Source organism: Saccoglossus kowalevskii, chromosome 10, assembly GCF_978046115.1.
Source record: "Saccoglossus kowalevskii chromosome 10, keSacKowa6.1, whole genome shotgun sequence".
In the NCBI taxonomy this organism is placed as follows: domain Eukaryota; kingdom Metazoa; phylum Hemichordata; class Enteropneusta; family Harrimaniidae; genus Saccoglossus; species Saccoglossus kowalevskii.
Genome location: NC_140650.1, coordinates 5,863,430 through 5,891,270, shown reverse-complemented (window position 1 = coordinate 5,891,270; position 27,841 = coordinate 5,863,430). Strand labels below are relative to the sequence as shown.

At 32.9% G+C, this 27,841-nt stretch overlaps 1 protein-coding gene across 3 annotated transcripts in view; it reads left to right on the top strand.

The window, feature by feature from the left end:
* Positions 1–27,841, top strand: part of LOC100373248 (complexin-like) — a 54,399-nt gene that overhangs the window by 2,590 nt on the left and 23,968 nt on the right. The window contains exons 1-2 of one of the 3 annotated variants that reach the window (XM_078012916.2): positions 18,977–19,061; positions 19,225–19,305. In XM_078012916.2, the coding sequence (XP_077869042.1) occupies positions 19,251–19,305 (55 nt within the window). In that variant the 5' untranslated portion in view covers positions 18,977–19,061; positions 19,225–19,250. Of the gene's footprint in view, positions 1–18,976; positions 19,172–19,224; positions 19,306–27,841 lie in introns of those variants that run through there. The other 2 variants (XM_002731356.4, XM_006812246.3) reach the window with 2 other exon arrangements.

Below are 27,841 nucleotides of genomic sequence, written 5' to 3'. Positions count from 1 at the left end.
TGCTTTGATACTTGGTGTATATGTACCTTGGGTAGACCTCTCTCAGATTTGTTCATTTCATGATGATATCTTCAATTCTCTAATTTTGGTGAATATTTTTGTCATTTTTAGTAAAAAGTGATATTTTCAACTTCTTGTTAAAAACCGCAAGTCCAATTGCTTTGATATTACATATATAGGTACTACATGTGGACCTCTCTCAGATTTGTTCATTTTGTAATGATATCTTTAATTCTCTAATTTTGGTGAATATTTTTGTAATTTTTGGTAAAAAGTGATATTTTTGACTTCTTGTTGAAAACCGCAAGTCCAATTGCTTTGATATTACATATATAGGTACTGCATGTGGACCTCTCTCAGATTTGTTTATTTTGTAATGATATCTTTAATTCTCTAATTTTGGTGAATATTTTTGTCATTTTTGGTAAAAAGTGATATTTTCGACTTCTTGTTGAAAACCGCAAGTCCAATTGCTTTGATATTACATATATAGGTACTACATGTGGACCTCTCTCAGATTTGTTTATTTTGTAATGATAACTTTAATTCTCTAATTTTGGTGAATATTTTTGTCATTTTTGGTAAAAAGTGATATTTTCGACTTCTTGTTGAAAACCGCAAGTCCAATTGCTTTGATATTACATATATAGGTACTACATGTGGACCTCTCTCAGATTTGTTCATTTCATGATGATATCTTTAATTCTCTAATTTTGATGAATATTTTTGTAATTTTTGGTAAAAAGTGATATTTTCGACTTCTTGTTGAAAACCACAAGTCCAATTGCTTTGATATATTATACATATAGGTACTACATGTGGACCTCTCTCAGATTTGTTCATTTTCTAATGATATCTTCTGTTCTTTAATTGCCATGTGCATTGCTAACAGCGGAGCTATCTCAGCCGACAGGCTGCTTCTTGGTAAAAAGTGATATTTTCGACTTCTTGTTAAAAACCGCAAGTCCAATTGCTTTGATATTACATATATAGGTACTACATGTGGACCTCTCTCAGATTTGTTCATTTTGTGATGATATCTTAAATTCTCTAATTTTGGTAAATATTTTTGTCATTTTTGGTAAAAAGTGATATTTTCGACTTCTTGTTAAAAACCAATAGTTCAATTGCTTTGATATTACATATATAGATACTACATGTAGACCTTTCTCAGATTTGTTCATTTTGTGATGATATCTTCAATTCTCTAATTTTGGTGAATATTTTTGTCATTTTTGGTAAAAAGTGATATTTTCGACTTCTTGTTAAAAACTGCAAGTCCGATTGCTTTGATATTACATATATAGGTACTACATGTGGACCACTCTCAGATTTGTTCATTTTGTGATGATATCTTCAATTCTCTAATTTTGGTGAATATTTTTGTAATTTTTGGTAAAAAGTGATATTTTTGACTTCTTGTTAAAACCCAAAAGTTCAATTGCTTTGATATTACATATATAGATACTACATGTAGACCTTTCTCAGATTTGTTCATTTCGTGATGATATCTTCAATTCTCTAATTTTGGTGAATATTTTTGTCATTTTTGGTAGAAAGTGATATTTTCGACTTCTTGTTAAAAACTGTAAGTCCGATTGCTTTGATACTATACATATTGTTCATTTTCTAAAGATGTCTTCAGTTCTTTAATTGAAATGTGCATTGCTAACAGCGGAGCTATCTCAGCCGATAGGCTGCTTGTTTTGTTTTTTCATATAGCAACATAGATCCTAGTGTAATTATATTTATCATAGAGCTGATAAAAAAAACTGTTATTTGGGAAGTAGTGTTATAGAGCATTATTTATAAGATAAACAAAGAAATGTCTATGAGTCAGCAAAGAATCTCTGCTCTGCCTTTTTTTAGCCTCTAGTGATTGTGTCTGAAATAAAAAAAAAAAAAAACATAAAAAAAGATGTAATAAGAAAATCCAAATGATTTTAAGTCTCCGTACCAGTATTAAATATTCTGTTTTACATTTTATGTCTGACATAGTACAAAATCTTTTTCTTATCCTCATTATTTTTGAAACTAAGGTAAATTAATTAAATATGGTAACTCTCTTTTAAATTTAAATAGCAATTTTTGGATAATAAATGTTGTCAATTTCACCAAATACTCTGAATCTATTGTTCAAATAAGCTATCTCAGGAAGAGGTTTGAGACTTGTATTTGGCTAATTAATTTAACATGTCTTGGCATCAGGATTGTGGTAGGGGTTAGGTAGGTATACTGTATACCTAAATCCTAAGACCCTTTTTTCTTTAAATTAACTTCAATATTAATTTGAGGATTGACCCGTTCTTGAATCTCTAATCTTCAAAATGCTTTTTAGGGATTTCCATTAATAGTGTCACAAGAGGTTTTAGAATTCTGTTAGATTAAATCAAAATGACTAATAATAATAATAATAATAATAATAATAAATATAGCTGCGTTGCAGCAATGTCGGGTTTCGAGCCCACTAACATATTAGCAGCGTTCCAAAATCAGTATTATTGACAATAATATATTAAAGGAAATTGCATGGCCTTCATACTAAACATGTTACATGTTCCTGTCTGTAACAGTGCTTAAGGTATTACAATCTTGCATATTTAATGATGTCCCATAACCATATACGGTCATCAGATGTTTTTTTCAGCTCTGTTGTGCAATAACTTCAATATTGCATTGGTTGCATGTTCCAATCTGTAACAGTGCTTGAGATATAACATTTATGCATATTTGATGAGGTCACATGACCATATATGGTCATCGTATATGTTAGTCACTTCTGTTGTGCAATAGCTTCAATATTGCACTGGTTGCATGTTCCTATCTGTAACAGTGCTTGAGATATAACATTTATGCATACTTGATGAGGTCACATGACCATATATGGTCATCGGATGTGTTAGTCACTTCTGTTGTGCAATAGCTTCAATATTGCACTGGTTGCATGTTCCTATCTGTAACAGTGCTTGAGTTATTACATTTATGCATATTTGATGAAGTTACATGACCATATATGGTCATCACATTAGTTAGTCACATCTCTTGTCTAATAGCTTCGATATTGCACAGGTTGCATGTTTCTATCTGTAACAGTGCTTGAGATAATTCAATTATGCATATTTAATGAAGTCACATGACCATATATGGTCATCACATTAGTTAGTCACATCTCTTGACCCATACCTTCGATATTGCACAGGTTGCATGTCCCTAACTCTTGCAGTGCTTGATATATTACATTTATGCATATTCAATGAGGTCACATGACCATATATGGTCATCTTGTTTGTTAGTAAAATTTCATGTACCATCATTTCAATATTGCACTGGTTGCATGTTCCCGTCTGTAACTGTGCTTGAGTTATTACATTTATGCATATTTGATGAAGTCACATGACCATATATGGTCATCACATTAGTTAGTCACATCTCGTGTCTTATAGCTTCGATATTGCACAGGTTGCATGTCCCTATCTGTAACAGTGCTTGATATATTACATTTATGCATATTTTATGAGATCACATGACCATATATGGTCATCTTGTTTGTTAGTAAAATTTCATGTACCATCACTTCAATATTGCACTGGTTGCATGTTCCTATCTGTAACAGTGCTTGAGATATTGCAATTATGTCTATAAAATGAGGTCACGTGACCATATAAAAGAACAAAAAAATATGAAAAAACATTCTAAAATCTTCTTATAAAAAACGGCTTTTCGCCTGGACTTCCATATTTTGGAATTAAATACTATGTCATATGATCTTTCAAAGTTATTCAGGGTTAGTTGATTTGTCGAAAATTATGCAAATGAGATGCAAAACAAAATTTAAAAAAATTCTAAAAAAAAAAGTCACGTGACCGCTAAAGTTTTTTTTGATGAAATTTGTAGCCCTTGTCGCTCTGCTACTATCATAAAAAAATTGGAGCACTCAGACCCTCAGAAAGGTGCGCAATTCGGCATTGAAAATTTCGCCTTTAATCCAAGATGGCGGCCTGGTCATGTGACCTATGTGTCTGAACTTAGGATATGCACCAGATCTCATACAGCTTTACCACTGTGGCAAGTATGGAACTGATCGGTCCAACGGTGTTGACATAAAGCGTGACCAAAAATTTAGGCGGAAGAATAATAATAATAATAATAAATATAGCTGCGTTGCAGCAATGTCGGGTTTCGAGCCCACTGACTTATTAGCAACGTTCCAAAATCAGCATCATTGACAATAATATATTAAAGGAAATTGCATGGCCGTCATACTAAACATGTTACATGTTCCTGTCTGTAACAGTGCTTAAGGTATTATAATCTCGCATATTTAATTATGTCCCATGACCATATATGGTCATCTGATGTTTTTGTGAGCTCTGTTGTGCAATAACTTCAATATTGCATTGGTTGCATGTTCCTATCTGTAACAGTGCTTGAGATATAACATTTATGCATATTTGATGAGGTCACATGACCATATATGGTCATCACATTAGTTAGTCACATCTCTTGTTCCATAGATTCGATATTGCACAGGTTGCATGTTCCCGTCTGTAATAGTGATTGAGTTATTACATTTATGCTTATTTGATGAGGTCACATGACCATATATGGTCATCGGATATGTTCGTGACTTCTGTTGTGCAATAGCTTCAATATTGCACTGGTTGCATGTTCCTATCTGTAACAGTGCTTGAGATATAACATTTAGGAATATTTGATGAGGTCACATGACCATATATGGTCATCGGATGTGTTAGTCACTTCTGTTGTGCAATAGCTTCAATATTGCACTGGTTGCATGTTCCTATCTGTAACAGTGCTGGAGTTATTACATTTATGCATATTTGATGAAATTACATGACCATATATGGTCATCACATTAGTTAGCCACATCTCTTGTCTCATAGCTTCGATATTGCATAGGTTGCATGTCTCTATCTGTGATTCTGCTTGAGATATTACAATTATGAATATTTGATGAGGTCACATGACCATATATGGTCATCGGATGTGTTAGTCACTTCTGTTGTGCAATAGCTTCAATATTGCACTGGTTGCATGTTCCTATCTGTAACAGTGCTGGAGTTATTACATTTATGCATATTTGATGAAATTACATGACCATATATGGTCATCACATTAGTTAGCCACATCTCTTGACCCATACCTTCGATATTGCACAGGTTGCATGTCCCTAACTCTTGCAGTGCTTGATATATTACATTTATGCATATTCAATGAGGTCACATGACCATATATGGTCATCTTTTTTGTTAGTAAAATTTCATGTACCATCACTTCAATATTGCACTGGTTGCCTGTTCCCGTCTGTAACTGTGCTTGAGCTATTACATTTATGCATATTTGATGAAGTCACATGACCATATATGGTCATCACATTAGTTAGTCACATCTCGTGTCTTATAGCTTCGATATTGCACAGGTTGCATGTCCCTATCTGTAACAGTGCTTGATATATTACATTTATGCATATTTAATGAGATCACATGACCATATATGGTCATCGGATATGTTAGTGTCTTCTGTTGTGCAATAGCTTCAATATTGCACTGGTTGCATGTTCCTATCTGTAACAGTGCTTGAGATATTGCAATTATGTCTATAAAATGAGGTCACGTGACCATATAAAAGAACAAAAAAATATGAAAAAACATTCTAAAATCTTCTTATAAAAAACGGCTTTTCGCCTGGACTTCCATATTTTGGAATTAAATACTATGTCATATGATCTTTCAAAGTTATTCAGGGTTAGTTGATTTGTCGAAAATTATGCAAATGAGATGCAAAACAAAATTTAAAAAAATTCTAAAAAAAAAAGTCACGTGACCGCTAAAGTTTTTTTTGATGAAATTTGTAGCCCTTGTCGCACTGCTACTATCATAAAAAAATTGGAGCACTCAGACCCTCAGAAAGGTGCGCAATTCGGCATTGAAAATTTCGCCTTTAATCCAAGATGGCGGCCTGGTCATGTGACCTATGTGTCTGAACTTAGGATATGCACCAGATCTCATACAGCTTTACCATTGTGGCAAGTATGGAACTGATCGGTCCAACGGTGTTGACATAAAGCGTGACCAAAAATTTAGGCGGAAGAATAATAATAATAATAATAATAATAATAATAATAAACGGAACAATTACAAAAGGGTTTCGACCAAATGGGCTCGAAACCCTAATAAATATAGCTGCGTTGCAGCAATGTCGGGTTTCGAGCCCACTGACTATTAGCAGCGTTCCAAAATCAGCATCATGACCATATATGGTCTTCTGTTGTGCAATAGCTTCAATATTGCACTGGTTGCATGTTCCTATCTGTAACAGTGCTTGAGTTATTACATTTATGCATATTTGATGAAATTACATGACCATATATGGTCATCACATTAGTTAGCCTCATCTCTTGTCTCATAGCTTCGATATTGCATATGTTGCATGTCTCTATCTGTGATTCTGCTTGAGATATTACAATTATGCATATTTAATGACGTCACATGACCATATACGGTCATCACATTAGTTACTAACATCTCATGTCCCACAGCTTCGATTTTGCACAGGTTGCATGTTCATGTCTGTAACAGTGCTTGAGATAATTCAATTATGCATATTTAATGAAGTCACATGACCATATATGGTCATCACATTAGTTAGCCACATCTTTTGACCCATACCTTCAACATTGCACAGGTTGCATGTCCCTAACTCTTGCAGTGCTTGATATATTACATTTATGCATATTCAATGAGGTCACATGACCATATATGGTCATCTTGTTTGTTAGTAAAATTTCATGTACCATCACTTCAATATTGCACTGGTTGCATGTTCCCGTCTGTAACTGTGCTTGAGTTATTACATTTATGCATATTTGATGAAGTCACATGACCATTTATGGTCATCACATTAGTTAGTCACATCTCGTGTCTTATAGCTTCGATATTGCACAGGTTGCATGTCCCTATCTGTAACAGTGCTTGATATATTACATTTATGCATATTTAATGAGATCACATGACCATATATGGTCATCTTGTTTGTTAGTAGAATTTCATGTACCATCACTTCAATATTGCACTGGTTGCATGTTCCTATCTGTAACAGTGCTTGAGATATTGCAATTATGTCTATAAAATGAGGTCACGTGACCATATAAAAGAACAAAAAAATATGAAAAAACATTCTAAAATCTTCTTATAAAAAACGGCTTTTCGCCTGGACTTCCATATTTTGGAATTAAATACTATGTCATATGATCTTTCAAAGTTATTCAGGGTTAGTTGATTTGTCGAAAATTATGCAAATGAGATGCAAAACAAAATTTAAAAAAATTCTAAAAAAAAAAGTCACGTGACCGCTAAAGTTTTTTTTGATGAAATTTGTAGCCCTTGTCGCACTGCTACTATCATAAAAAAATTGGAGCACTCAGACCCTCAGAAAGGTGCGCAATTCGGCATTGAAAATTTCGCCTTTAATCCAAGATGGCGGCCTGGTCATGTGACCTATGTGTCTGAACTTAGGATATGCACCAGATCTCATACAGCTTTACCATTGTGGCAAGTATGGAACTGATCGGTCCAACGGTGTTGACATAAAGCGTGACCAAAAATTTAGGCGGAAGAATAATAATAATAATAATAATAATAATAATAATAAACGGAACAATTACAAAAGGGTTTCGACCAAATGGGCTCGAAACCCTAATAATAATAATAAACGGAACAATTACAAAAGGGTTTCGACCAAATGGGCTCGAAACCCTAATAATAATGTTTTAGTGTTTAGAATGGCATCAATTTTTTGGTAGAAAATGTTGTTTGCTTCAAAATTAAATTCTTAGAAAAATACAAAAATATATTCCCCATAATTTCTAGTAAAATTGCATTCAAATCGTCCTTTTTTTATTGAAAGTCAAACTAGGTCATTATGCCACTGGCAAAATACGTTAGTTTTCCCTAACAATGGCAATCTGGTATTTTGTGAATGACCTTGGATGATAAAATGGGATAAGAAAGAGGTTTATAAAAAGCACTAGCTACTCTCTGCACAGACTAGCATGGAATGTCTGATAAATACTGTGATGTAGCACAGCATTGCATTAAATGCCTATTAAATAACACAGTGAGGACTTCTTAGATATGGCAGTTAGATATCACATAAAGATGCCTGCAAGGGGAATAACTAATGGTCGTAATAAAACAGTTGTAAATAGGCTCCCAAATAATAGTTGAGATTCATCTAAGCACACATGTAGTAGGAGTTCACATGGGAAAATAGTCTTCAGGTAAATACCAAATAGCTGTAATTTTGTAGAATTAGCTTCACTCACTTTGAGGGAGAGGGGGAGGGGATCGGGTCGGTTGGGGTTTAGAGGTTGATTATTATTGTAGAAATTATCATGAACATGCTATGCTGTGCTATGCTAACATCTAAAATATGAGTATTAAAAATTGAGCACTGTTTAGCCCCTTTGTAATTGAAGTTTTTATTTATCTTTCATTTCATAAATAGTTTCTCTACATTAATTATAATAATAATTGCACTTATTCGTAGTTAAGATGGTAATCACACAAAAAATGATATTGTACTAAAGTATTTATTTATCCCCCCATTTTACACTATGACTCGAAACAGTTATTTATGCTTCATATGTTTATTTACCTTCAATTATGTTTTGGTGTTGGTCTCTGTCATATTCAGAGTCTTGCCGATAACGTTTTGGTTCCAATTCAAGTAGCTATCACTGAGAAAATTCAAAAAATCTTTCAGCTAACACACCGAAAAATCAAATTAGCATAACAATGAGTTTGACTTTTGATGCCATTTTTAGCTCCGCTGTCGACTTTGTCGAGCGGAGCTTATCATATGAGTGATTGTCCGTCGTCGTCGTCGTCGTCCGTCGTCGTCGTCCGTCGTCCGTCGTCCGTGTCAATGTTTTACTTTTTCGACTTCTTCTTGAAAACTACAAGCCTAAATGCTTTGATACTTGGTGTATATGTACCTCGGGTAGACCTCTCTTAGGTTTGTTCATTTCATGTTGATATCTTTAATTCTCTAATTTTGGTGAATATTTTTGTCATTTTTGGTAAAAACTGATATTTTCGACTTCTTGTTAAAAACCGCAAGTGCAATTGCTTTGATATTACATCTATAGGTACTACATGTGGACCTCTCTCAGATTTGTTAATTTTGTAATGATATCTTTAATTCTTTAATTTTGGTGAATATTTTTGTCATTTTTGGTAAAAACTGATATTTTCGACTTCTTGTTAAAAACCGCAAGTCCAATTGCTTTGATACTACATATATAGGTACTACATGTGGACCTCTCTCAGATTTGTTCATTTCGTGATGATATCTTCAATTCTCTAATTTTGGTGAATATTTTTGTCATTTTTGGTAAAAACTGATATTTTCGACTTCTTGTTAAAAACCGCAAGTGCAATTGCTTTGATATTACATATATAGGTACTACATGTGGACCTCTCTCAGATTTGTTCATTTTGTAATGATATCTTTAATTCTCTAATTTTGGTGAATATTTTTGTCATTTTTGGTAAAAACTGATATTTTCGACTTCTTGTTAAAAACCGCAAGTGCAATTGCTTTGATATTACATATATAGGTACTACCGGTACATGTGGACCTCTCTCAGATTTGTTCATTTTGTAATGATATCTTTAATTCTCTAATTTTGGTGAATATTTTTGTCATTTTTGGTAAAAACTGATATTTTCGACTTCTTGTTAAAAACTGCAAGAGCAAATGCTTTGATATTACATATATAGGTACTACATGTGGACCTCTCTCAGATTTGTTCATTTTGTAATGATATCTTTAATTCTCTAATTTTGGTGAATATTTTTGTCATTTTTTGGTGAAAAGTGATATTTTCGACTTCTTGTTAAAAACCGCAAATCCAATTGCTTTGATACTACATATATAGGTACTACATGTGGACCTCTCTCAGATTTGTTTATTTCGTGATGATATCTTCAATTCTCTAATTTTGGTGAATATTTTTGTCATTTTTGGTAAAAAGTGATATTTTCGACTTCTTGTTGAAAACTGTAAGTCCGATTGCTTTGATATTACATATATAGGTACTACATGTGGACCTCTCTCAGATTTGTTAGTTTTGTGATGATATCTTCAATTCTCTAATTAATTTATTTTGGTGAATATTTTTGTAATTTTTGGTAAAAAGTGATATTTTCGACTTCTTGTTAAAAACTGTAAGTCCGATTGCTTTGATACTATTCATATTGTTCATTTTCTAATGATGTCTTCAGTTCTTTAATTGAAATGTGCATTGCTAACAGCGGAGCTATCTCAGCCGATAGGCTGCTTGTTATTTTTCCTGTTCTATTTTCCCACACAACAGACAAATGGAAAATTTAAACCCTTGTTGGGAAATTCATGTGCATAAAGTCACATATTAAGTGGTATTTTCGCTCATAGCGATGTTATTTTGGTGAATATATAGAACATGTTCTATTCAAATAAAGGATTTTGATATGTCAATCGAACAACTCTTTACTGGAACGTCTCCTGTATAAATAGTCCTCTACTCTTCGAAATTTGACAATGGCAATAGTCCAAAATGGACTTCCTGTTCAACGCATCTTTAATGTACCGGTAATCAATAATGTTCACGTCGCCGTACATAAAACACACTCAGAACTTGACAGCATTCAGTCTCAGACAACTAAGCAAATGGATGGAAAGTTAAATCACTCATGAAGACTGATGATTCAATTGATGGCCAGAATAGCTGTATTTAGTGTTCATTTCTATGCAATTGTGATTCTCAATTTCTATGTGTAAAATCATTTCGCTGGTATGGACGAGAACAACTGACTGTTTTGATTCTGCAGCTTTCTTGACACAGGCAACTGACATTTATCTTTTTTTACTGTTCTGATGTTTTCTTGACTTACCAACTTACATGTGTTGAAAACTGATAAAAAGCACATATACACACATGGGTTTGTAGTAAGTTTTCTCTATTGAAAAACATAATAGCTTCCATGTCTGTATGAATTCAATTTATTGTAGTGAGTTTTATCAAAGGCGGACCAAGAAGTACGTAAAGTCACGACTTGACACCCCTTGCGTCAGGCGACTGTCACCTTTTGTATCTCAGTAATTGACGGACAGTAAGTGTTAAGTTGTTTCCTCCAGTCCTTTAACGGCCAATTAAATACAAGATGCAATGAAACATTAGTTCTTTTACTTCAAAACTGCTGGCAAAACGCATCAGAATTTTTGGGAGCCACCCAACTACCCGCGACTTAGCACTGGGTCATAATATATAAATATATATACATGTATGTATACATACATACAGATTTATTTATTCCAATGCTGAGAAGTAATTTTACATATGTTTCATACTTTAATTTCTAATCTATATTGGAAAATTGTTCTGGGGATTATTTCAATAAACAGTATTCAACTATTCTTCTGCAACAGCAATGAGATCAATACTTATAGTATGTCACTAAGCAGTTTGATAAGAATGCGTGATGCAAAGCCCATTCTATAAAGGGTCCAATATTTTTCAGTCTAAGTAAGAAACTAGGTGGCAATTACAGAGCATGGGTCTTATACAGATACTCCTAGCAATGCAACTGCACAAATTATAAGGAAAAATTAACAGCTCCTAAGGATGGTATTCCCAGATTAACACCAGTTGTCAATGACACAATAAACATTAATTCTCAACAAAGCCCTTTTCACTGCGAAAGCTACTCATCGCGAAGCTACTAGTATTTATACAAAATATTTGAATTTAGAAATAGCAATAACTGAAATTTTACTTTAGTATTTTACATGTATGTGTATCAACCAATGGATAAGATGCAATAAATGTTATTAGTATTATTAAGAAAAATTACTACACTTGTATTTATGTGTTACTGTATTCGTTTCAGAGCGTTTTGTCATAATACATTGAATTAAAAACTCTGAGTGTATCAAAGAACTCTTTGCGTATTTTAAAACTGTTCTTTGTATAAAATTTACTAACAATTTTTAGCCTCTGCTAATCACTTTTGTTAATTTGAGGGTAAATCTATATATTTGCAGTTTATAAGATATATTGGTAACATTTAAACAACTTTGAAAGTAATTCTATCAGTAGGGTTTTTTATATTTTATGTCATTGGTGCATCAGAGAAACTAATCCTGTGCGCTACCAAATTGAGGTTGGCAGAATTAGAAATAGCGAAGTCTACATGCGATTTTAACACAAAAACGCACATTGGTGAATGTCTAAAATTATTTGTATACAGCAAAAACATTTAATATTTACAATATTCCAAACACTTATTGAAAAAAAAGAGGATTGCAAAGTCCTGAAATGAGTCTCATTTTGGTGTATTTGGAGATGAAATTACAATTTTTTGGAATTGAGTGTATTGACCAATCAGATTGTTACCTGGTAATAAGCAATAGAGGTGGAATATCAAATATATCCAATCAGCTGTATCAGATGGAACAGTCATGATACATGGGATAATTAAATTTATCATACAAACTTAGTCAACAAGTACTCAAAAACTGAACTCTTGGACCAAATGTGATCATTCTAGGAATTCACTTAGAATTAGCACTGTATCCATGGTGCTGTCAAAGTATGTCTTATTTATACTATGTCTGCTGCTGCCCACTCAAACACCGCCATGGATACAGTAAATAGTAAATGAAGTGGATTGATGCACACTGTTTTGGATCAAACACAAACTAACTGCTGGAACCTTGATTTATCCACGAAAGTCTCAATTACACTTCTCATTTGGTGCAATTTGCTTAAATTGTTGTGTAACAGGAATCTACATAAGGTTATTTGCTGGTGTACACATGTTCATTCCATGTGTTCTGTCCTACGTGTCCATCCCATTTTACTGTAGCAGAATACATGACAGTAATAATAATAATAATAATGTTTATTCAACTTTTGTATCGGCAGCATGAAAACAGTAACCGACAGCAGAATGTGAATAACGCCCACTCTGACAGCACCATGGATCCAGGGCTACATTAAAATTAACATATTACTAGAAAAATCATTTGGTATTTATGAGCTTGATTTGAGGTTGTGGTGTGTTTAGGATAATGGGGTAATTAAATAGATGATCTGTGATCAGTTAAGAAGCTGATTTGCATAAATAATCAATCATCCAATAGAGCAACATCTAGTAGCTTGGTCCAGAGTTTTCTAATTAGAGGTAATCGCAGTCAAAGTGAATAATGATTGGCATATCTTTACTTGCTGTTCACCATAAGTCTCTTCTTTCGTTGCCTTGGTTACCCTGTTTCCCAAGGAACCATGGACATGTTATTTTTCAGAAAATAGGGAGAAAACATATATATTCATATTAAATGATTTTGTATGAAAAAAAAACTAATTAACTAAACTAATACTTGTCAATATGGATAATGTTTCCATTTCTAGATTTAATAGTTTTTCTATCAAATGTTCCATCATTTGCTATATTTTGTGACACTGACTTGGCTTTATTTGTATTGATGTGATTATTTACAGCTGTTCTGTTTCACATCATACTGCATCACTAAATGAGTTGATTTGAATTATTGTGAATTAAACATTAAGAAATGTTTTGAAAATGAATGGTTGAAAATGTAAACAGGGTGAGAATTTCAGACAGATTTGTTTAAATTTATGGCAGTTGCAGTTCTTGACGTTGATTGACTGTTTGTTGCTGCAGGAGATGTAATGATTACTTGCTTATATCCTGGACAGTACAGCCACAGGTTTTCAACTGGAATCTATTTTGACATGAACACTTGATTTTCAGAGATGTGCATCTCTCTACAGTGAAATACTATCAACTAGTACATAATTGTAATGCCATGTTGTAGTCAACCAGTACATAATTGTAATGCTACGTTGTAGTCAACCAGTACATAATTGTAATGCTACGTTGTAGTGAACCAGTACATAATTGTAATGCTACGTTGTAGTCAACCAGTACATAATTATAATGCCATGATGTAGTCAACCAGTACATAATTGTAATGCCATGATGTAGTCAACCAGTACATAATTGTAAAGCTATGATGTAGTCAAACAAGTGCTATGATGTAGTCAACCAGTACATAATTGTAATGCTACATTGTAGTCAACCAGTACATAATTGTAATGCTACGTTGTAGTCAACCAGTACATAATTGTAATGCTACGTTGTAGTCAACCAGTACATAATTGTAATACTATGTTGTAGTCAACCAGTACATAATTGTAATGCCATGATGTAGTCAACCAGTACATAATTATAATGCTACGTTGTAGTCAACCAGTACATAATTGTAATGCTACGTTGTAGTCAACCAGTACATAATTGTAATACTATGTTGTAGTCAATCAGTACATAATTGTAATGCTACGTTGTAGTCAACCAGTACATAATTGTAATGCTACGTTGTAGTCAACCAGTACATAATTGTAATGCTACGTTGTAGTCAACCAGTACATAATTGTAATACTACGTTGTAGTCAACCAGTACATAATTGTAATACTACGTTGTAGTCAATCAGTACATAATTGTAATGCTACGTTGTAGTCAACCAGTACATAATTGTAATGCTACGTTGTAGTCAACCAGTACATATTTATAATGCTATGATGTAGTCAACCAGTACATAATTGTAATGCCATGATGTAGTCAACCAGTACATAATTGTAAAGCTATGATGTAGTCAACCAGTACATAATTGTAATGCCATGATGTAGTCAACCAGTACATAATTGTAATGCCATGATGTAGTCAACCAGTACATAATTGTAATACTACGTTGTAGTCAACCAGTACATATTTATAATGCTATGATGTAGTCAACCAGTACATAATTGTAATGCCATGATGTAGTCAACCAGTACATAATTGTAATGCCATGATGTAGTCAACCAGTACATAATTGTAAAGCTATGATGTAGTCAACCAGTACATAATTGTAAAGCTATGATGTAGTCAACCAGTACATAATTGTAATGCCATGATGTAGTCAACCAGTACATAATTGTAATGCTACGTTGTAGTCAACTAGTACATAATTGTAATACTACGTTGTAGTCAACCAGTACATAATTGTGATGCTATGATGCAGTCAACCAGTACATAATTGTAATGCCATGATGTAGTCAACCAGTACATAATTGTAATGCCATGATGTAGTCAACCAGTACATAATTGTAATGCTACGTTGTAGTCAACCAGTACATAATTGTAATACTACGTTGTAGTCAACCAGTACATAATTGTAATGCTATGTTGTAGTCAACCAGTACATAATTGTAATGCCATGATGTAGTCAACCAGTACATAATTGTAATGCTACGTTGTAGTCAACCAGTACATAATTGTAATGCTACGTTGTAGTCAACCAGTACATAATTGTAATGCCATGATGTAGGCAACCAGTACATAATTGTAATGCTATGATGTAGTCAACCAGTACATAATTGTAATGCTACGTTGTAGTCAACCAGTACATAATTGTAATGCTACGTTGTAGTCAACCAGTACATAATTGTAATGCTACGTTGTAGTCAACCAGTACATAATTGTAATGCTACGTTGTAGTCAACCAGTACATAATTGTAATGCCATGATGTAGTCAACCAGTACATAATTGTAATGCTACGTTGTAGTCAACCAGTACATAATTGTAATGCTACGTTGTAGTCAACCAGTACATAATTGTAATGCCATGATGTAGTCAACCAGTACATAATTGTAATGCTACGTTGTAGTCAACCAGTACATAATTGTAATGCTACGTTGTAGTCAACCAGTACATAATTGTAATGCCATGATGTAGTCAACCAGTACATAATTGTAATGCTACGTTGTAGTCAACCAGTACATAATTGTAATGCTATGATGTAGTCAACCAGTACATAATTGTAATGCCATGATGTAGGCAACCAGTACATAATTGTAATGCCATGATGTAGTCAACCAGTACATAATTGTAATGCCATGATGTAGTCAACCAGTACATAATTGTAATGCCATGATGTAGTCAACCAGTACATAATTGTAATGCTACGTTGTAGTCAACCAGTACATAATTGTAATGCTATGATGTAGTCAACCAGTACATAATTGTAATGCCATGATGTAGTCAACCAGTACATAATTGTAATGCTATGTTGTAGTCAACCAGTACATAATTGTAATGCCATGATGTAGTCAACCAGTACATAATTGTAATGCTACGTTGTAGTCAACTAGTACATAATTGTAATGCTACGTTGTAATCAACCAGTACATAATTGTAAAGCTATGATGTAGTCAACCAGTACATAATTGTAATGCCATGATGTAGTCAACCAGTACATAATTGTAATGCCATGATGTAGTCAACCAGTACATAATTGTAAAGCTATGATGAAGTCAACCAGTACATATTTGTAATGCTACGTTGTAATCAACCAGTACATAATTGTAAAGCTATGATGTAGTCAACCAGTACATAATTGTAATGCCATGATGTAGTCAACCAGTACATAATTGTAATGCCATGATGTAGTCAACCAGTACATAATTGTAAAGCTATGATGTAGTCAACCAGTACATAATTGTAAAGCTATGATGTAGTCAACCAGTACATAATTGTAAAGCTATGATGTAGTCAACCAGTACATAATTGTAATGCTACGTTGTAGTCAACCAGTACATAATTGTAATGCTATGTTGTAGTGAACCAGTACATAATTATAATGCCATGATGTAGTCATTCTGTACAATAATTGTAATGCTACGTTGTATTCAACCAGTACATAATTGTAATGCCATGATGTAGTCAACCAGTACATAATTGTAATGCCATGATGTAGTCAACCAGTACATAATTGTAATGCCATGATGTAGTCAACCAGTACATAATTGTAAAGCTATGATGAAGTCAACCAGTACATAATTGTAATGCTACGTTGTAGTCAACCAGTACATAATTGTGAAGCTATGATGTAGTCAACCAGTACATAATTGTAAAGCTATGATGTAGTCAACCAGTACATAATTGTAATGCTACGTTGTAGTCAACCAGTACATAATTGTAATGCTATGTTGTAGTGAACCAGTACATAATTATAATGCCATGATGTAGTCATTCTGTACAATAATTGTAATGCTACGTTGTATTCAACCAGTACATAATTGTAAAGCTATGGTGTAGTCAAACAAGTGCTATGATGTAGTCAGCTGGTACACCCACCCTATCCAATTACCCACAATGCAATGTATGATGCCGATAACAATGTACAATTTTCACTTGCGAAATGTTAAAAGTCAGTGGACACTCAACGTCAGCTGCTTGAGTGTTTATTATGTTCTAGTCACACACTTGAAATAATCAAATCCTTATATGTTGTTTGCATTACCGTCACTCCCACACTATTTTGGTATATTTCACCTTGTATGAGATTAAAGTTGGGTTGATTAGATTCAGTTGCCAAGCAACATATCCAAATATGCCCTCTTTTGTGCGGAATGTTAAGAATAATGGGCTACCAATATAGCAATGATTATCAAGTGTTCACTTTGTATGTTATTTATTTTGTAGATTGCTACATTTGTATTAGAAACAAATGCCTCCTTTTAATGGCTCTCATGTGTTCTTATCTTTCTGTCTTCTCCGGAGCACAGTTTTTTTTTCATTGGAGGAATAAATCAGGAAATTTCTGTCAAAATAAATTACAATATTTGCTTGTATTACATGAAAACACTGGAATTACTCTTCTGCCCTTAAGTATATCATTGATTGTAACATAACTCATTCTGTATTATGTTACAGTTGAAAAATTAGTAAATGATTATTAAATATTTAAAATAATTATACAAAAAAATTTGCTTTTTGAAACAAAAATCTTATTGATTTTAAATAATAGTGTATACCAGGTATATAAAATAATATAATATAAGACATGCGCATCAGTTAAAGACATGCACATTAGTTAAAGACATGCACATTAGTTAAAGACATGCACATCAGTTAAAGACATGCACATCAGTTAAAGACATGCACATTAGTTAAAGACATGCACATCAGTTAAAGACATGCACATTAGTTAAAGACATGCACATTAGTTAAAGACATGCACATCAGTTAAAGACATGCACATTAGTTAAAGACATGCACATTAGTTAAAGACATGCACATTAGTTAAAGACATGCACATCAGTTAAAGACATGCACATCAGTTAAAGACATGCACATCAGTTAAAGACATGCACATTAGTTAAAGACATGCACATTAGTTAAAAACATGCACATCAGTTAAAGACATGCACATTAGTTAAAGACATGCACATCAGTTAAAGACATGCACATTAGTTAAAGACATGCACATTAGTTAAAGACATGCACATTAGTTAAAGACATGCACATTAGTTAAAGACATGCACATTAGTTAAAGACGTGCACATCAGTTAAAGACATGCACATTAGTTAAAGACATGCACATCAGTTAAAGACATGCACATTAGTTAAAGACATGCACATTAGTTAAAGACATGCACATCAGTTAAAGACATGCACATTAGTTAAAGACATGCACATCAGTTAAAGACATGCACAAACCAAATTAAAAGCCATAAATTCAATGACATTTTAAAATAAAAAAATAAAAATTTTGAGAACAAAATTATATTTTTTCTTTTTTTATCATCTGTGTTTCTGCATAAATGATAGAAACACAATCATCTTGGAATATGGTTAATTTGGTTTGGCATATAGGGTATAATGGAAAAGATTGATTCAGATGGCCTTGTGGTTGTTAGATAACACATACTTAGTGAAGAGCACCACCAAGAGTAATAATTAATTAACAGTTGATTTCATTTGTGAAGAAAGTGTGTCAGACACTCTGGGAGGGGACTATTAATAATGGAATGACCCATCACAACTCACTTGGCCTGCAGACAATTGGAACAGCTGCTGTTGCTGTGCATTGGTTAACAATTTGCACAAAAGGGGAGTGTGCACAGCTGGTGGAATAGCCATGGATAGTTTTGTATGTACTACTGGAAAAGTGCTGTCATTTGTAAATTGACGTTGGCTGATATTTACTACAGTACTGACCATTTCTCACCATGGCATCTTTTCTCACAGGAGCCCTACAAGGTTAGCTATTCATTCTTTAATATTTACTTTCTCTCCTCTGGTCTCTCTTACAGCTCGTATCTAATTTTCATATTGGAAAATGGCTGCATTCGTTGCAAAACAGTTGGTCGGGAATAAGATTAGCAGCGTCAAAGGTTTGAACATTTTTTTTGTTAGTTATTTCCTGAAATGTTTTCAGTATATATATATATATAAGTATGCGATATATAATCAATACTGTGAAGTCAAAAATTGATGTGTTTGAATGGCAAATGAGCTCCTTTAGAGAATTGTCAGAAGCATTGTCATCTGCTAAATGTTTACTCTCACTATTTTGCAATACCTGAAATTATTTGCAATTGCATTATACATGTAAATCCTTTTCACCACCAGTTTCCTCTTTTCATCACAAATTCACAAAATAGTCCTGTTTATAGTCTACACTTTCCTTCAGAAGATTGGGACAGAAATAGCCACATTTTTTGAGTAAAAACTGAAAATTTACTAAAATTTTGTCTGTGCCAAAATTAGTGTTTATTTCCAGAAATAATGAAGAGTATCATAAAATAAGTGCAGAAAAATTGGGTGAGACAGTCTGGTAAACAATAAAAACAATAATTGCTTATTTAATTTTGTTATTATAGTATGCTACAATGCTATTTGAAACTATAAATCCAGTGACACAAAATGAAAGATAAATATTGCTTTTAAGTCAAGTCTATGGTAAAAGAACAGAAATATAGGTGTTTTGGTAATTTCAAGTTTATTGAGCTTGTGTTATTTACACTACTATTAAGTAAATGATGATAAACGTTTTCACATAGTATTCATATCCACTCCACTGCCATAGTTTGTTTTCACATGGTATTCATATCCACTCCACTGCCATAGTTTGTTTTCACATGGTATTCATATCCACTCCACTGCCATAGTTTGTTTTCACATGGTATTCATATCCACTCCACTGCCATAGTTTGTTTTCACATGGTATTCATATCCACTCCACTGCCATAGTTTGTTTTCACATGGTATTCATATCCACTCCACTGCCATAGTTTGTTTTCACATGGTATTCATATCCACTCCACTGCCATAGTTTGTTTTCACATGGTATTCATATCCACTCCACTGCCATAGTTTGTTTTCACATAGTATTCATATCCACTCCACTCTCATAGTTTGTTTTCACATGGTATTCATATCCACTCCACTGCCATAGTTTGTTTTCACATGGTATTTATATCCACTCCACTGCCATAGTTTGTTTTCACATAGTATTCATATCCACTCCACTGCCATAGTTTGTTTTCACATGGTATTCATATCCACTCCACTGCCATAGTTTGTTTTCACATAGTATTCATATCCACTCCACTCTCATAGTTTGTTTTCACATGGTATTCATATCCACCCCACTGCCATAGTTTGTTTTCACATAGTATTCATATCCACTCCACTCTCGTAGTTTGTTTTCACATGGTATTCATATCCACTCCACTGCCATAGTTTGTTTTCACATGGTATTCATATCCACTCCACTGCCATAGTTTGTTTTCACATGGTATTCATATCCACTCCACTCTCATAGTTAGTTTTCACATAGTATTCATATCCACTCCACTGCCATAGTTTGTTTTCACATGGTATTCATATCCACTCCACTGCCATAGTTTGTTTTCACATGGTATTCATATCCACTCCACTCTCATAGTTAGTTTTCACATAGTATTCATATCCACTCCACTGCCATAGTTTGTTTTCACATAGTATTCATATTCACTCCACTCTCATAGTTTGTTTTCACATGGTATTCATATCCACTCCACTGCCATAGTTTGTTTTCACATAGTATTCATATCCACTCCACTCTCATAGTTTGTTTTCACATGGTATTCATATCCACTCCACTGCCATAGTTTGTTTTCACATGGTATTTATATCCACTCCACTGCCATAGTTTGTTTTCACATAGTATTCATATCCACTCCACTGCCATAGTTTGTTTTCACACGGTATTCATATCCACTCCACTGCCATAGTTTGTTTTCACATAGTATTCATATCCACTCCACTCTCATAGTTTGTTTTCACATGGTATTCATATCCACCCCACTGCCATAGTTTGTTTTCACACAGTATTCATATCCACTCCACTCTCGTAGTTTGTTTTCACATGGTATTCATATCCACTCCACTGCCATAGTTTGTTTTCACATGGTATTCATATCCACTCCACTGCCATAGTTTGTTTTCACATGGTATTCATATCCACTCCACTCTCATAGTTAGTTTTCACATAGTATTCATATCCACTCCACTGCCATAGTTTGTTTTCACATGGTATTCATATCCACTCCACTGCCATAGTTTGTTTTCACATGGTATTCATATCCACTCCACTCTCATAGTTAGTTTTCACATAGTATTCATATCCACTCCACTGCCATAGTTTGTTTTCACATAGTATTCATATTCACTCCACTCTCATAGTTTGTTTTCACATGGTATTCATATCCACTCCACTGCCATAGTTTGTTTTCACATAGTATTCATATCCACTCCACTCTCATAGTTTGTTTTCACATAGTATTCATATTCACTCCACTCTCATAGTTTGTTTTCACATAGTATTCATATCCACTCCACTGCCATGGTTTGTTTCACATGGTATTCATATCCACTCCACTGCCATAGTTTTTTTCCACATGGTATTCATATCCACTCCACTCTCATAGTTTGTTTTCACATAGTATTCATATCCACTCCATTGCCATAGTTTGTTTTCACATAGTATTCATATCCACTCCACTCTCATAGTTTGTTTTCACATGGTATTCATATCCACTCCACTGCCATAGTTTGTTTTCACATGGTATTCATATTCACTCCACTACCATAGTTTGTTTTCATAGTATTCATATCCACTGCCATAGTTTGTTTTCACATGGTATTCATATTCACTCCACTGCCATAGTTTGTTTTCACATGGTATTCATATCCACTTCACTCTCATAGTTTGTTTTCACATGGCATTCATATCCACTCCACTGCCATAGATTTTTTTCACATGGTATTCATATCCACTCCACTGCCATAGTTTGTTTCTCATGGTATTCATATCCACTCCACTTTCATAGATTTTTTCCACATAGTATTCATATCCACTCCATGCTCATAGTTTGTTTTAACATAGTATTCATATCCACTCCACTGCCATAGTTTGTTTTGATAGTATTCATATCCACTCCACTCTCATAGTTTGTTTTCACATGGTATTCATATCCACTCCACTGCCATAGTTTGTTTTAACATAGTATTCATATCCACTCCACTGCCATAGTTTGTTTTGATAGTATTCATATCCACTCCACTCTCATAGTTAGTTTTCACATGGTATTCATATCCACTCCACTCTCATAGTTTGTTTTCACATAGTATTCATATCCACTCCACTGCCATAGTTTGTTTTCACATGGTATTCATATCTATGGACTTCTTGTGGTACCATGCCTGGATCTATATTGTTGCCTTAGATATATTTGAACAGATGAACAGGTATTCTGCTCAAAGTAATGTGAGGTTGTCTAATTTGGTTGTGACTGCAAGTTTTATTGATGTGATAAAGTGAGCATTATTGCTCTAAATGATATGTTGCCAAGTAACTTAGTTTCACCTCTTTGTGGCATAAATTAATCTGTATTACTCAATAGAAATTCATGGGATTTGTCAGATTTTCAAGTGGGTTGCCATGTTGACTTAAAATAATTGATAGTAGCATTCATAAAGTATGGTACCATTAACCTTTTCACCACCAGTTTCCTCTTTTCATCACAAAATAGTCCCATTTATAGTCTGCGCTTTCCTTCAGAAGATTGGGACAAAATAGCCCAATTTTTTTGAGTAAAATCTTGAAATTGACTCAAATTTGCCTATTGGCTCCAATATTATGATTCATTTCCAACAATTTGAAAAAAAAATGCAGACAAATTTTGGCGAGAAAGTCTGGTGGTGAAAAGGTCAACGATTATCAGTCTTGGATCAAGTACACTCTAAGGTTGTAAGATAAATAGTGCATAATCACCAAAATGTTGGCACAATATTTTTATAAATTTTTCTCTAAATTAGTTGATTTTGTACTGAATGTATATAATTTTTCGTTGTTTACAATTTTTGATGATTTTTTTGTAAAGAAAAAAAAGTATGCATTATTATTTATGAAAATATAATTGAAACTATATTATTACTTAATACAACAAAACAATGACATATTCATTTTTATTGTCAAAATATTTACCAATTGATTTGCATATCCTATTCACATTATCTGTCACTTGGTTTCTAAGGAGATGTCAACATTTTTTTTGTATATTTTTAAAACCTTTGGTACAACAGGCTCAAACCAACAAATGTATATGTACTTGAAATCAAAATATTTGGAATAATTTATTATTTATTTGGGAATTATAGCTCCTAGACTAGGTAAATGTTCTTATGGAGCCAGACTGCTTAGCAATAGCCATCCCATGGTGCATTGCTACAATGTTTATTATTGGACACTTATGATAACAATTTTGATGAAAATAAAATAAATCAAAGCATATTTTTTTTGCAACTAACATACTCTGAAACAAATTTGCATTGAAATAAAAAGATCTAATTCTACAGCTATTTGCATATACAAGACTGTAATGATTGAGCGGTATTAGTTTTTGTTGTCAGGCGCACTGTGCGGGATATCCGTTCATTATTCATTCTTTTTGTGTGATATAAATAATTGAGTCATTAAGATTCTCGTTATTGTCACATAATGTGTCTGCACGTACCATAATTTATACTACATTTTACATTATACCCATTTTCTGTAATTTATATTGAAATGTACATTTCTGAGAGAACAAACAGATCTCATAAGATCTAAGTATTTCACACGATGAGAAAATTACCTGATAATATCTTGCTTGATGTTGTGTATCTGACTGGCCTTCATGGAAAGTTTGATGACCTTGTTTTAAATCACATTACATTCACGCAAATAAGGTTACAATTCATGCGCTGAATCTAAATGAGATGAGAACCAATGGTTGTGTATGTCTACAATTTGTTTTAGTACAGCCATTAAATATTTGCTGTAATGAAATGTAATTCATTAGTGAGGAGTTCTGGTGCTGTTCATACCATGGAATGCTGTTTAATTTAATAATATTTGTAATTAATTTATTGGATTTATTTCATGATTATTGAATTACTTGGAATAATTCTGACGCTTCCTTGAGGATTTGATCTCAAATTTGTCCTTTTTTGTTGTACATCCCAGTATGCTTAATAAATAAATAAATTAATTAATTAATGGTTTCATTAATTAATGGTTTCTTCAACACCATACTTTATTTTGTATGGTTTTCACATAATCTAATTTGGTTTCATTGTGACATAATTTGCCTATTTTATAGTAGCATAATTTGCATAGTAATTCATTTTTTTAATCAAACGAATCTAGAAAATAATACTAAAAACTATTTGTTTTAAAATGTAATCACATACAACTTTGAAAACAAGTATTTTTTGTTAAAATTATGGTACTATTGTTATTTTTTCTGTATATTTACAATATTAGATTTTGTATTCTTGAAATAGGTCATGAGAGGTCATGAGATTGATGTTGAAGCTATTTATGACAGTTACCCCGGTGACACCAAATATTTTGTAAAATTTCATGTTTCCATATTTCGTCAGAAATTTTGATCATTTATAGTCCATAATTAACCAAGAAAAAATACATTGAAATTTACAAAATGTCATCACAACTTGATGACAGGAAAAATGATGCCATTCAATGAATTGATATGTATGATACTAAATACTGTGGAAAATGTAATTATGTACCTGAATGGAAAATAATTTTGCCCATTTATCTCTGTTACGTCACACAAGTTATTTATCACATTCATATCACCCATTTATCATCCTTGCAATGCATATTCACACCAGGGCTCAAATAGCCTATTTTTTATTAGATAATTTCGTAAAAAAATAAAATGAACTCACTGACATAGAAGTTAAAAAAAGATTTGGCACCAATGTGTGTGTTCCCAGAATAAGTTAGATTGTCACTGCATCAGTTAAAATGTTTGATACAAATATTCGATGCAGCAACCCAAATATGAACAAGGTGCGATGTGAAAGCAATCAATTTGCGAAACTAATGTGATAAATTTACGGTTTGTATGCAAAAATTCTGCGAAAGCTGTACTGTAGCTGCAAAGTGACAGAGATGAACACTTTATGTTGATGATTATCTCCCAAGAATTTTTCATAACATCTATAATGTTATTTTAGCTAATTATAATAGCTAATTTAAAATAAATTAGCACTTTAGAACCGTGGAAATTTGCTTAAAAAATTAGACTTTGGTACCTTCTGGTTCGCAAGTAATTGTTTTCAATATTTTGCTCGTCATAGCATGAAATTCAGAGTGAAATGAACAATGTACAGGAAATTGATAGCTAATAGATTATAACAAAATTTATATAGCCCCAACGCAAAATGAATCACATTGTGTGGAATGTCTGGCAGCTGAGTTATTGATTTGTGACACATTTTATATTTGTCGTTAGTTTGCATTTGTTATTGCATATAGTAATCAATAGACATGCATAGAATGTTGGATATCCACTATTGTTATGTTTCCTGTCACAGTGTAATCATGAAAGCAGGGAGGTATCAATTACGGAGACCCAAACCCCAAAGGGTTGTTCTTAGTAATTGCCTTGCAAGTGTTTTTGCTTTTTTCACATTAATGACGCTGATTTCCAGAAGATGAGGGAATTTTCTGCTTGTAATGGCTGCGTTGGTTTGAGGAGATCATTATCTGTCAATTGCTTAGCCTTTGTTAGAGTCCCTCTGTCTCCTGCTGCTGACTCCATATGATGAAATGAAACGTGCCTGCCTGCAAATGTATAGGACTGTATTCTACAACCTGTAAATATAGATATTTATCTGTTATTTTTCCTGCAATTCTGGAAACACTTCTGAAAATATAATAAATGTCAACATAAAACCAGTCTGTAACCTAAGACTCAGGTAAGTATAAAAAAAAAATCTGACATTTTTGAATAATTCTATGTGTAATTCGGCTAATATTAAAATATTATATTTGTTTCAAAATTTATATTGCATTTCATTTTATAGGAAATAGCAGCATAGACCGATTGTACTTGTGCAATATGCAATGTCACAGATGGTAAATGAGTCCAACACTAATTTGCATATTTTGTCCTGCCATTTTAAATAATTTATTTATTTATTCCCTGTTTTTTTCTCATGATCAAATTTCATTTCATGCTATTATTATACTGCCTCAATTTTCAAGGTGTTCGAAATTGTATAATTATATTATTTAATAATTTTCGTAAACCTTAATTTTCATCTGCTTTAATTTCACAATAAATTCAGATTTAATATTATTTATTACAGTAGCATTTTAACGCTGCACATCTAATAATAAAATTCCATTTTTAAACATTTATACTGAGAAATGAAAATGTAATACAATCAATGTATAAGCCATTCATTGAAGCCAACAATGTACATATATTTTACACCTAATATATCAATGTATTTTTCTGTCTGAATTTATCTTTTATACATTGTATAGTATATTAATTACAAAAACTAATTAGTAAAGCTTGATAATTACTAGTATTCAGTTAATTTTTCCTCTGGAAAGGGAATTGCAGAGCATATTTGCTGTTATGTCCTTCATTGTGAGGCATGAGGTGATTTAATGGTTTTATAAAAAACAGCATAGAAGGTAACAAAGGTCAACTATTGTGCATTTTCTTGCTCAAGGAAAAATTAAGGAGATTAAATATCGATAGTGATAAGATTTCTCATTTTGTCTGATTCACAGACTATTTAAATTAAATTATTTAATTCTCAGACTATTTGAATTATTTAAATCATTGTCTTCTTGTTGTGACAGCCATTTTATGAACTATTAGTATTAATGGCTGCAGTCTTGAGCTCACAATACCTGATTATGACCATAATGTCTATAATGACCAAATTGTCAATTTATTTGTGAGTCAGTCCTCCTCCTATTCATTGGTTGCTAAGTAACATCCAGTATGTGACAACCATCATTTTAAGTACATCCAGTTGATTTGATCAGTTTTCTTTTGTGTCCAACTTTTCATATTTTTAACATTTTTTGCTTGATTCACTTTTCTGTATCAACATGTTGATGTTCATCAACTATCATCAACTATTACTTATACTATTACAACAATACACTAGATTTCCTCAAATGTCAACAATTCACTAGATTTTTTCAAATGTCAACAATTCACTAGATTTTTTCAAATGTCAAAAATTCACTAGATCTCCTCAAACATCTACAATTCACTAGATTTCCTCAAATGTCAACAAATCACTAGATTTTTTCAAATGTCAACAATTCACTAGATTTTTTCAAATGTCAAAAATTCACTAGATCTCCTCAAACATCTACAATTCACTAGATTTCCTCAAATGTCAACAATTCACTAGATCTCCGCAAATATCAACAATTCACTAGATCTCCTCAAAATGTCAACAATTCACTAGATTTCCTCAAATGTCAACAATTCACCATATCTCTTCAAACATCTACAATTCACTAGATCTCCTCAAATGTCAACAATTCACTAGATC